Source organism: Galeopterus variegatus, unplaced genomic scaffold (genome assembly GCF_000696425.1).
Source record: "Galeopterus variegatus unplaced genomic scaffold, G_variegatus-3.0.2 Scaffold2290, whole genome shotgun sequence".
NCBI classification, from domain to species: domain Eukaryota; kingdom Metazoa; phylum Chordata; class Mammalia; order Dermoptera; family Cynocephalidae; genus Galeopterus; species Galeopterus variegatus.
Window position 1 is genome coordinate 175769 of NW_007728401.1, and position 12157 is coordinate 187925.

The 12157-nt window shown below is 59.4% G+C and overlaps 1 protein-coding gene across 1 annotated transcript in view; it reads left to right on the plus strand.

The window, feature by feature from the left end:
* The first annotated feature begins 1375 nt into the window (after positions 1 to 1375).
* Positions 1376 to 12157, plus strand: part of ATP8B3 (ATPase, aminophospholipid transporter, class I, type 8B, member 3) — a 23061-nt gene continuing 12279 nt past the window's right edge. Inside the window, exons 1-14 of the mRNA XM_008581191.1 lie at positions 1376 to 1424; positions 1945 to 2033; positions 2700 to 2813; positions 3892 to 3990; positions 4601 to 4662; positions 5175 to 5247; positions 5357 to 5427; positions 5912 to 5994; positions 7195 to 7353; positions 8285 to 8373; positions 9037 to 9227; positions 9317 to 9552; positions 11567 to 11598; positions 11689 to 11845. Coding sequence (XP_008579413.1) covers positions 1376 to 1424; positions 1945 to 2033; positions 2700 to 2813; positions 3892 to 3990; positions 4601 to 4662; positions 5175 to 5247; positions 5357 to 5427; positions 5912 to 5994; positions 7195 to 7353; positions 8285 to 8373; positions 9037 to 9227; positions 9317 to 9552; positions 11567 to 11598; positions 11689 to 11845 — 1504 coding nt within the window. The remainder of the gene's footprint in view (positions 1425 to 1944; positions 2034 to 2699; positions 2814 to 3891; positions 3991 to 4600; positions 4663 to 5174; positions 5248 to 5356; positions 5428 to 5911; positions 5995 to 7194; positions 7354 to 8284; positions 8374 to 9036; positions 9228 to 9316; positions 9553 to 11566; positions 11599 to 11688; positions 11846 to 12157) is intronic.

Below are 12157 nucleotides of genomic sequence, written 5' to 3' on the forward strand. Positions count from 1 at the left end.
CGTGCGTCCTCTATGGAGATGGCCGGGCTGAGGGCAGGGCGGTTTCCAGCTAACGGGGCCTTCCGGCTAGCTGTGCACGTGTGTTTCTGCCCCCCAGATAAACCTGGGGTCGATTCCGGCCACCTGGGCATCCCCCGCATCCCCGGTCGGCTCCCCTGCCCCCACCGGGGTCTCCTTCGCCCCTCCTCTGCCCCGCTGCCTCAGCCTCACTTTACCTCATCTGCTGAATGGGCACTGGCTCCCAGGAGCACCCGAGCTGGCCCTGAGCCAGGCCCTGCCCCCCCAGGCCCTGGGGACACTGATGATTCAGACGCCAGCGGGCCCTGCCCTGGGAGTTTCGGGGTTCAGCAGGCGACCAAGACAGGGAAAGTAGAGGAGAGAAGGTGGCCAGAGCTGGGATGGGGGACACTGCAGGCGGAGAGGAAGCCCCGAGGAGGCGTGACACCCAGCCTGGACGGGCTGGGCTGTACGAACTGAGGCCAGAACGGTGAGGAGGCGCTGAGCAGGCGTGGGGGATGGTGCTCCTGGTGGAGGGAACAGCCCGGGCAGGGGCTTGGCCAGGAGGCAGCCACTAGAGTGCTGCTGGGGTGGGGGTCATTTGGGGAGCTGCTGAGGGCTGCTGCTCGGGGGGGTTGCACAGCCTCATAGGGCTGGACCAGGGCCCCCTGGTGCAGAACCAGACTGACATTCCTGAACCGGTTAGTGGGGAAGGTTCCGGGGCTCTTCGGAAGGCTTTGTGTCTGCCTCTCTCTCTCCCATCACGGTTCACGGCCCCTCCAGGGGTGGCTGTGCCTGGCTGGATCCTGTCCCGATCTGCCCTGGTCCTCTCTCATACCTTACAGCAGCGTGACCCTCATCTACTGCTGCTTTGACATTTCACATGTAACTCTGGGGCCCCAGTTAGTCAGTCAACAAACGTAGATTGAGCACTTAACAGGAGGGGCAGCAGGGAAACCAGGTGCAGGTGGGAGTGGTCACCCCAGTGACCGGGGGCCGGCCGTGAGTGTGAGGAGCAGAGGCCGGAGGTTGGCATGTCAGGTGGTAGAATCCTTCCTCCTGGGTGACTGGCTGCAGTGTGGGAGTTCAGGCAACCTCAGGTCACCAGTTGGGGAGGCTGGTGGATGTGGGGCTGTTGCAGGTTTGGGGATCAGTTTGGGATCCCCTGGGTCTGAGGGTGTCTGGGGAAAGACCCACAGCCAGTGGCTGGACCTTCAGATCCCAGGGAGGAGGCTGCAGCTGGACGTCGGAGGTGACACTTGAGAGGGTCGACCCCTAGGTCATGAGTTCCTTGAGGGCAGAGTAATGGACCACATCTGGCAAGCTTTGGGGCCACTGGTGTGACCTTGGGACTCTCTACCCCAACAGCTCTACCCCCATGGGCAGTGTTACCTATGGAGAAGGTCTTGAAGATGACAGGAACTCAGGTAGATGTCTTGGGGCCGAGGGGGGGTGCAGCTGGGAGGGAGAAGCTGGCTGAAGTGGGGGACTGGGGAGACCACCCCTCCAAACCTGTAGGAAAGACTTTGCATGGGGTTCTCGTCTGGTTACAAGCAGCCCCAAACCCTATGACTAAATGGTAGACTCCGGATTTGGGGGTGCGAGCCCAGGCTGGGTGTGTGGCCTCAGACGCCTGGGGACCTATTACAGAGCCTCAGTTTACCCCGTGTGTAAAATGAATGAATGTTAATGGTTCTCCCAGCGCCTGTTTTCTGAGCGTAGGGATTTGTCCTGGCTTGGGGCTGGGAGAGCCGCTCTTCAGATCGACTCACGTGAGCGGGCGCCTACTGTATGCAGGGACCAGGTTGGCCCTCCCACTTGTTTATGGGCTCCGACATCTCTGGGCACGAACTGGGTGTCCCCAGCGCTTGGGTCCCACAGGGCCCATTGGCTCTCCCGTGGGGTGTCGTTAGGTGTGTTTGTGCTTACGCCCGGCTCTCGCTCCAGCGCTCACCTGGGAGGTAAGGGCCAACAACCGGGCCTACCACGCGCAGGTGGAGAAGGTGTTTCTGTGCTGGCGGAGGAGGAAGTACAAGGTGGGCAGCCCCTGCCCATGCCCCACAGCTGCCCCCGAGCCCCCTTCCTCCTCTGCAGAATGTGGGTCCCCTCCCCACCCCCCAGCTGCCAGGATCAACCTTCACAAGTGTATTTTTTTACACTATCTGGGTTCCACCTGTACTTGTATTTGCTTGATATTTTTATTTTGATCGCCCCTGATTTGGTTGTAGCACCCCTTCTAACCAAATCATGGGTTTGGTGCATGAGTTATGTGCGTCTCCTCTGCCCCATTCCAGTGCCCGTTAGGGTAAGTTACTACACAGCCCTGAAAGTGCAGTGTGTCCATCAGAGCCCTCCCTAAAATCCTTATGGGTGTCTCACTTTGGGAAATCCTGGGGTCACCACCTGATGAATCTTTGCACTCAGGAGAGGCTCAATTAATGCCGGCTGAAAGCCTTGCATTCAGCAGGCACTCGGTAAATGCTGGCCTGAGGCCTTGCATTTATTAGATAGTTAATGCTGGCTCAAAGCCTTGCATTCAGCAGGCGCTCAGTAAGCACTGGCCCAGTAGATGCTTAATTAATGCTGGCCGTGGCCTCTCGCACCCACAGCCCCAGACGATGCAGGGTGAGGCTGGGGAGGGCAGGGCTGGCAGCGGGGGCCCTCGGCTGGGCAGCACCCCACGCGGGCGGCGCTCCTTGCAGACCAACGTCATCCACACGGCCAAGTACAACGTCTTCTCCTTCCTGCCGCTGAACCTGTACGAGCAGTTCCACCGCGTGTCCAACCTGTACTTCCTCCTCGTCATCGTCCTGCAGGTGGGACATGCTCCACGTGGGGGCCTGCTCCTCCCCTGGCCAAGTCCTGGTCTTGGAGGTCGCAGCAGAAGTGTCACCTTCTCTGGGAAGCCCTCCCTGACCTGACCGCCCTGGTGACATAGCTCCGTCCACCCAGGGCAGCTTTATATATTTGTCTGTGTGACAAGTGGGTGAATTTCCTGCTCCCCACACTGGGAGGGCCCTGGGGACCTTCATTGCTGGGTCCGCACTGCCTGGCCCAGGGCCTGGCACACAGGAGGTGCTCAATATATATGGAAGGATGAAAGTGGATGAGTGGGCCCTCCAGGTCCAAGGAGGGCACCTCCCCTACTCTTCTGGCACCTGCTGACGGGGCGGGGGTTCAGAAAGACGCAGCCCCTCCCAGGCTGATGGCCTCAGCCACGCGACTCCTGTGGCCCCTGCCTGCCGAGCTGACCTCCAAGGGCAAGGAGGAAGGAGGGGTCCAGAGTGGGTGCTCGGGCCCTGCCCGGCCACGTCCTGGTGCCTGGGCCGGTGTCCGACAGGAGCACGTGGTTCTCAGCAGTGGGCACTGTTTCCAGGGCACCCGACCCCGCCCAGCCTTTCATTCTGTCCTGGGCGAAGTGAGACCTGTTTCTACTCCTCCAGTCACTAAACACCAGTGAGGTGCCTACTGTGTGCCAGCCCTAGGCTGGGCACTGGGCACCTGGGGCCACCTGGAGGAGGTGACTAGTGCTCAGACCTGAAGGAGACCAGGAGGAAGAGAGTCACAGGCGGGAGGGGACAGTGAGGGCCAAAGCCCTGAGGAGGGACAAGCTTGGGGCCGGGGAGGGCTCCCTGGAGAAGGTGACGTGGGTGCTGGCACGGGACCGAGAGGAGCTGGCTGAGGAGACGAGGCCTGGACAGAAGTTCCAGGCGGTGGAAGGATTAGAGGGGCGTTGTCCCAAGATGTGGGGTGTGGGGAGATGGCTGGACCTGGGTGGTCAGTGGGTGGGTCGCAGGCGGCCAGGCTGAGGGTGGAGTTTGCCCAGGGGGAGGCCCGGGAAGGACACGGAGGGTGGCCCCGCTGTCTGGCCGGCCTGACCCCCGTCTGTGTCAGAGCGTCCCTGAGGTCTCCACGCTGCCCTGGGTCACGCTGTTCGCCCCACTGCTCTGCCTCGTCCTCATCCGCGCCACCCGTGACCTGGTGGATGACATCGTAAGTGGGGTTGGGTGGGTTGGCCGGGGGACGGGAGGTCAGGGCAAGGTCCGCAGAGCCCTGGGCTGGTGTGGGCGGGAGGGCTGGGCTTCACAGAGCTTCAGGTGGCTGAGGGCCTGAGAATGTCACTTTTAGTGACTTGTAGGTGGGAGGTGTCCTCCTGCTTTTCCTGCAGCTGTGCTGAGCAGGTGTCTGTGGGCTCATGGATCACATCATGTCGGTGTTTTGTGACTTGGTGTCTGTGCTGGGCAGGTGTCTGTGGGTTCTGTGGTCACATTGTTGTGGCTGTCTTGTGTTTGGTGGCTGTGCTGGGCAGGTGTCCGTGGGCTCTGTGGTCACATTGTGGTGGCTGTCTTGTGTTTGGTGGCCGTGCTGGGTGCATGGTCTGACAGCCACTCTGGATGGCAGGCAGAATCTCTCTTTTTTCTTCTGCCGACTACAATTTACCTGCAGCCCCCACCCAAGGGCTCCCAAGACAGACACACTGTGGTGTGATGCGGGGTGTGCTGGTGGGACTTCTGCTGGGCAGTCACCATGGTGGGGCAGGGACAGGGTGTGGCCGTCCGAGGGAGGCAGGGCCATCTCCCTGATCCACTGCCTGTTGGCCCAGGGGCGACACAGGAGCGACAAAGCCATCAACAACAGACCCTGCCAGGTCCTGATGGGGAAGAGGTGAGGCCAGTGGCTGTTGCCTTGTCCACCTGGGGGCAAGGACGCTCCAGCACAGGCAGGGGTCAGCCAGGGCAGTGCGGGGTGCCCAGCAGAGTGTCCGTCACCTTCTGTGCTCCTGGACCTCCAGGACGGGGCCCGCATTTATTAGGCGCCTGGACTGTGTTGCTAACGCGCAGAGCTTAGAGTTCAACCAAAGGGGAGGGCAGGAAAGTGTGAAAAGGACTTGGATATGGGACCCTGGAGGTCACCGGACAGGGGTGTGGGCCCCTGAGGAGGGGGCGGGAGGCCAGGGAAGGCTTTCTGGGGGAGGCAGTCGCTGAGCTGGGCTTTGTAGGCTGCAGAGGGAGCGACGGGTGGGAGGAAAGGCCTGGAGGTGGGAACTCAGGGAGGCAGAACGCCCCCAGGACCCAGCTATGGCCCCGTGGGGACCCCAACCCTCCGCTCTTCCAGCTGGGGGTTGGGCCCAGTAGGGGGTGGTGCAGCGAGCCCCCCTCACCCCTCACCTCCTGCAGCTTCACGCAGAAAAAGTGGAAGAATCTGCATGTGGGAGACGTGGTCCGCCTCAGGAGGGACAGCATCGTCCCAGTGAGCTGGTGGTGGCCCGGCCCCTCCCCGTGAGAGCTCCCCTCCCCGTGAGCGCTCCCCGGGGTCTCTCATCCCCCGTTGCAATGCTGTCTCCTGCCCCCCACCGCAGGCTGACCTGCTCCTGCTGGCCAGCACGGAGCCCAGCAGCTTGTGCTACGTGGAGACGGCTGACATCGATGGGTGAGGAGCCACATGTCACCAGGGGGCTGGGGGGCTTGGGCGTGAGGCCCAGAGGAGCTCCCCTTTCCCAGTGCCACAGGCCTGGCCCAACAAGCCAAGCCCATGAAGATATTTTGGTCATTTACCCTGTGAGCATTTATGGGAAGGAGTGGAGGCCAGCAAGGCTCTGCACGGGCTTTCCCAGCCAGCAGGGGTAACGAGAATAAGCCGCGGGCAGGCACAGAGGGAGCCTTTGTGAGCCAGCGTTCCGCAGGCCCTACTGTGCGCCTGAGGGCAAGGGGGGCCAGGTTCCACCCGCTGCCCTTTGGCGAACGCGCTGTGTGGCCTCGGGCAAGGCTCTCTCCCTCTCTGGGCCTCAGCCTTCTGGTGGGCAGACAGCTAACGCACAGTAGGTGCTCAGTGAACATGCTTGAGGGGCTGGAAGGGGGCTGGGAGCCGTCACCCCAGGGTGTCATCATCACCTCCTTCCCCTTCTCATCACCAGGGAGACCAACTTGAAGTTCAGACAGGCCCTGATGGTCACCCACCACCAACTGACCAGCGCCAGGAGGATGGCGTCCTTCCAAGGTGAGAGGCGTTGAGGGGACAGCAGTCCACGCACCCCACCCGGGTCCCTGTTTCATGGCCCCTAAATCTGTAAAAGTTGGCGTAAAATTCTTGCTGCTGTTACCATTGTTGCAAAACGTGCCCAGCATTTTATTTGGTGTTTAAACTTTATTTTTAAAACACGACGGTGATGACACGAACATTTTTGATTGGTTCATCCAAAAGGCAGCCTGTGTGCGTGGACCGATGACCCACGTGCTGGGGAAGGCTCACGGGATCAGTGGTCCCCCCTCTCTGACCCTGTGGGGACACAGGCTCAGAGAGAGGCAGTGAGTGCAAATCCAGCACTTCTCACTAGATCTCAAAGACCCCGGATGCTTGGCAGGGAGGGGGCCTCTGGATTTTGGCTGGTCCAGCCACCCCAGCATTCCCATGGGGCATGGCCCCATGTTTCAGAGGATGAGACTGAAGGTCAGAGAGGTAGTGAGGGGCATGGGCTCTCCATGTTTCTCCTGCCCCCGACGCCCCCGGACATCTCCAGGTCCTACTTTCAGGACTGAGTCTCCCAGTCCCAAAGGCAGAATGGGGCTGGCAGGCCAGGACCAGTCAAGAAACCTGTAGACCCTCTCCCTTCTGGGGTCTCAGCCCACACCCCATTGTAATTTTGGCCCTCACTGAATACTGCCCTGAGCCAGACTTTGCACCCTAAGCCCATGTTCTCAAACGGAAGTGATGCCAATGCCGTTCTGCTTCAGGGTAACAGGAAGGGGGCAATGGAGGACGGGCCCCAGCGCCCAGCAGGAGCAGGATGCTGGGTGAGCCTCCCCCGAGGAGGCGTCCCTTCTCTCCTTTTCTCCTCCCACGCTGATTGAGCACCTACTGTATGCCAGGTGCTGGATTGTGCTCGCAGAGCTCACAGACACCAGTGATACCAGGCCATGAATCAGTGTCTAGCCATGTCCCAGAATCAGAACCATGAGGGATGGGGCTGGGTGGCTGGAGGGCCAGAGAGGTGTGAGCTGGGGCAGGGTGCACAAAGACCCTGAGGCCAGGAGGGGTCACTTCGGAGCATCCCAGAAGAGGCTGTGTGGTGGAAGTGGGGAGCTGGAGGGTGACAGGGATGTTCCCCCAGCACTGATTGGAGAGGGGTGGCTGGGAGCCCAGGGAAGAGGGCCTGAGCTCAGCCACATCGTTGGCTGCTGACTGCCTGGTCACCCGCAGGCACAGTGCTGTGTGAGAAGCCCAACAGCCGGATGCACCACTTTGTGGGGTGCCTGGAATGGAATCACGAGAAATACCCTCTGGACATTGGCAACCTCCTCCTCCGTGGCTGCAAGATCCGCAACACAGACACCTGCTACGGACTGGTCATCTATGCTGGTATGGCTGTTTCCAGGTTCCTGGAGCATGTGCCGTCCAGGCCAGGGTCGGGGTAGGTGAGAAGCTGCAAGGCCAGGCTTGGCTGCCACAGATCTGCTGAGTGACTGGTCCTGGCTCAGGCTCCTCTGGGTCCTGGATACTGAAATTGTTAAGAATGGACCTGTTGAGCCAGTACTCTTGTTCTGGCTGGAAAACATGGGATTGTTTGCATGTAGATGGAAAGGTGGGCACATGGGTGAGTGGGTAAATGGGTGGATGGATGGGTGGATGGGTGGGTGGATGGATGGGTGGATGGTGGATGGATGGGTGGGTGGGTGGATGGATGGATGGATTGTGGATGGATGGATGGATGGATGGTGGATGGATGGATGGATGGATGGATGGGTGGATGGATGGATGGGTGGATGGTGGATGGGTGGATGGATGGATGGTGGATGGTGGATGGATGGGTGGATGGATGGTGGATGGATGGATGGATGGATGGATGGTGGATGGGTGGATGGATGGTGGATGGATGGGTGGATGGATGGTGGATGGATGGGTGGATGGATGGTGGATGGATGGGTGGATGGATGGTGGATGGATGGGTGGATGGATGGTGGATGGATGGGTGGATGGATGGTGGATGGATGGGTGGATGGATGGTGGATGGATGGGTGGATGGATGGTGGATGGATGGGTGGATGGATGGTGGATGGATGGGTGGATGGATGGTGGATGGATGGGTGGATGGATGGTGGATGGATGGGTGGATGGATGGTGGATGGATGGGTGGATGGATGGTGGATGGATGGGTGGATGGATGGTGGATGGATGGGTGGATGGATGGTGGATGGATGGGTGGATGGATGGTGGATGGATGGGTGGATGGATGGTGGATGGACGTGGGTGGGTGAACAGATGGATGGATGGATGGGTGCAAACCCTGCAGGTTTTGATACAAAGATCATGAAGAACTGTGGGAAGATCCATCAGAAGAGAACCAAGATGGACCTTCTGATGAACAGGCTGGTGATCCTGGTGAGCTGCTGACAAGAGCTCCTGCCCTGGGGGGCATGGAGGTGGGATGGGGGAAGAGCTCTACCCTGCAGACAGAAGCCTCACTATCATTTTTGGGGCCTCAGTTTCCCTTCTCTGCAAAATGGGCAGCCTGATCCTATGGACAGGTCTTTGGGACAGAGAATCTTTTGTTAAAACAACTTTAGGGTGGCAGTTGGCTCAGTTGGTTAGAGCGCAGCCTTGTAACACCAGGGTCAAGGGTTCAGATCCCTGACCGGCCAGCCACAACAAACAAACAAACAAAGTTTTTAGAGATGTTCTATAAAAAATTTTGATCCTGACGTTTTCCAAACTGGCAGGAAATAATAACACGCTCATCTCTCCTCTGAAATTTAGCAATTCTTTATCTTTTGCCCAATCAACTTTATCTTTTTAAAAGTTACTGCAATAAAAGATCAACCACCTAAGTCTGGCAAAATCCCTGGAATTTTCCAGGGATTTTGGAAATTCCCTTCCCCCTTGCACCCCCTGGCCCGTCCCCTCTCCCCTCACCTGGACGGGTGGGAGAGCTTCCGTCTCTGTGTCTGTCCTTTTACACGAGGTGTCCCCATGGGTGAGTCGCTGGGGTATCTCGGGGCCCCAGGTGCTCCCACACTGTTCACCGCCCTCCCATCCACCATGCAGATGTTCCTGTCCCTGGTGATCATCTCCTTGGCATTGACCTTGGGCTTCAGTTTCAAGGTCAGAGAATTCAGAGAGAAGCATTACTACATCTCGGCCCAGCACGGGCACCACGTGGCCATGGAATCCTTCCTCATCTTCTGCAGCTTTGTCCTCCTCCTCAGCGTGATGCTCCCCATCGCCATGTTCATCATGTGAGCACGCCCATTGTTCAGATGGGGGAAAGTGAGGCCCGCGGTGGGGTGGCAGGGGCGTGACCCCCAGTGCACGTGTGCGTTCCTAGAGCCGAGTTCATCTACCTGGGGAACAGCGTCTTCATCAACTGGGACCTGCGGATGTACCATGAGCCACAGGATGTGCCCGCCGAGGCCCGCAGCACCAGCCTCAGTGACCAGCTGGGCCGGGTGGAGTATGTCTTCTCTGACAAGACGGGCACGCTCACCCAGAACGTCCTGCGCTTCAGCAAGTGCTGCATCAATGGCAGAGTCTACGGTGGGGCCCCGCCCCACCGCCCGCCAGGTCCCCTTCCCCACCGGGGCTGCCCGGGGGGTCTGCCCACACCCTGAGCCCCGAGTGGGGGGGCTGGTACCACTCTCTCCAAGGCAGAGCCAGGTGCCTGATGGCCAGGGCCACTGTTGTCCCCACACCCAGCATTCCCACCCCAAATCTGAACCATAGGAAGTAGCCACATGGCACGGTCTCGTCTGGGGGCCGGCAGAGGTTTCCCGTCAAGGGCTAGTGGGTCCCTATTTTCGGCTGCTCGGGCCACACAATCTGTCGCGACTCAGCTCGGCCGTAGTCCGGTGGAGACAGCTACAGACCATACAACCACGAACGGGCATCCCAAGTAGCCTTTCTTTGCCGGCGGATGCTAAAATGTGAAGCTCAGAGGCTTTTCACATGTCACGAAATGGTGGTCTTTTCACTGCCACAGACCATTACTTGTGGAAGCTGAAATTTGAATTTTGTAGCATTTTCTTTTGGGGGGGATTTTTTTTCCCCAGTTTATTTATTGATATTACTATTTGGGGTAAGGGGGAGGGGAAAGGGGAAGGAAATAGGGTGGGAGCAAGAGGAAGGAGGGGGTGGGGCTGAGACCTGTGGCCCCCCATTCCTGCAGGAGAGACCAGGGGCTTCCAGCGGGGGCTTGGTCATTGCTGGGCTGGACACAGATGTCAGAGGGGAGCAGCTGAAGCCTTCCTCACCCCCCAGCTTGGGAGCCTGGGATGCTTCCTGTGGTGGCTCAGTGGTTGTCAGGGGCTGGTTGCAGATGTTGGGGGGATGTGGCCGAGGCCCTCACCCCCCGCCCCCCTGGCTCGGGCACTTGTAGCATTTTTTTTTTTCCTTTTTGTCTTTTTTCGTGACTGGCAACGGATCGCAACCCTCAGTGTCGCGCCCGTACCAGACCGGGACCGGCATGGGATCACAACCCTCGGTGTTGCGCCCGCACCTCGCTCAGCCAGTGAGCGGCTGGTCTGTATGTGGGATCCGAACCCTCAGTGGGAGCGCCGCCGCGCTCCCAAGCGGCGCACCGGCCCGGCCCAGCATTTTTATGGGTCACAAAATAGTATTCCTCTTGCCACTTTCCCCAACGATTTAAAAACATAAAAACAATTCCCAGCTCATGGGCCATATAAAAATTGGAGGGGGCAGGGTGTGGTTTGCCAGTCCCTGCTCTAACTCACAACTGGGGTACGTGGTTTAGACCAGGATCTCAGGGGACCTAGCTGGGTAATTATTTAGTGTAGTGAGCAGTCCCTGTTATGAGAAATGGTAAATGTTCAGCCATAAAAAATGGGCCTGTGCCCCCTAATACATGCCACCTTCCCTTCAGCCAGAGTCTGGGGGTTACAGGGACCAGGGGTCTGTGGCTAGCAGGAGATGGTGCACTCAGGTCAAAGGGGGTGGCCACCGTTCGGCATCAACCCTGAGCCAGGTCCTCTGACGGCAGTTTCCAGAAGCGGTGTGGATCAGGTGTTTACGTGAAATCACTTGACTTTTCCTTTTTTTTTTTGTCTTTTTTCGTGACCGGCAACGGATCGCAACCCTCGGTGTTGCGCCCGCACCTCGCTCAGCCAGTGAGCGGCCGGTCTGTATGTGGGATCCGAACCCTCGGTGGGAGTGCCGCTGCGCTCTCAAGCGGCGCACTGTAGCAGGCGCACTGTAGCAGGCGCACTGTAGCAGTGCGCCACCGGGCCGGCCCCGAAATCACTTGACTTTTCAAAGCTGACCACCAAGTCCCAGTTTTAAAAAGATACCATGAGAGGATCACAGAAGTTGTTCCATGGGGCTGATTCCTGCTCCAGGCTGCCCTTTTGGGACCCCGGGGAAACATGGCTGTGTCTTTTCTTCGTTTGTGCAGAAAGAAAAACTGAGGTCCAGGGACCTTGGTTGCTTGGGGTGTTGGGTCCAGAGCTCCAGGCCTGGCTTGGCTGGCTGCATCTGGTGAGCCCCCAGATTGGGGGACAGGGGCTGTGGGACCCGAGTTGGCCCCATCCAAGGAACTGAAGCCTGAAGCCGGGTCTCTCCGCAGGTCCAGAGGACAGGGACGGGATTCAGCCTCAGGTGAGACCCACTCACTGTGCTGCCCCTGGTGGTGGTGGGGGTGAATTTCCGGGAACCCACCTGGAGCCGGCCTGTCCCCATCATCCCCAGGAGAACCCCTACCTTTGGAACAAACTCGCCGACGGCAAGTTGCGCTTCCACAACGAGGACCTCCTGCACGTGGTGCGGCACAACAGGGACAGGGTCGTGCGCGAGTTCTGGCGCCTGCTGGCCATCTGCCATACGGTGATGGCGCACCAAGAGAAAGGTAGCGGGTGCCGTGGGGCCGGTCCCCTCCCGCTCCTCGTCCTCTCCATCTCAGACGTCGCTCCTGGGCTCCTGAGATGGTCTCCCGGCCTTGGGGCTTGTGTAGCCCAGCCTCTGGGGCTCCTTTCTCTGGGCTTAGCGGTTGTACAGGCCCAAGAAACCGTCGTCCCATGTGAGCCCCCACCGTGGAGATGGAGACAGGACCCCCAAAGAGCCCGCATGTGGCAAGCTCTTGGCAAATGTGCGTTTCCCCCTCCTGCCCTCCTGCCCTCTCCCCCCACCACCCCCATTGGCCCCCCCCCCCCCCCCCCCC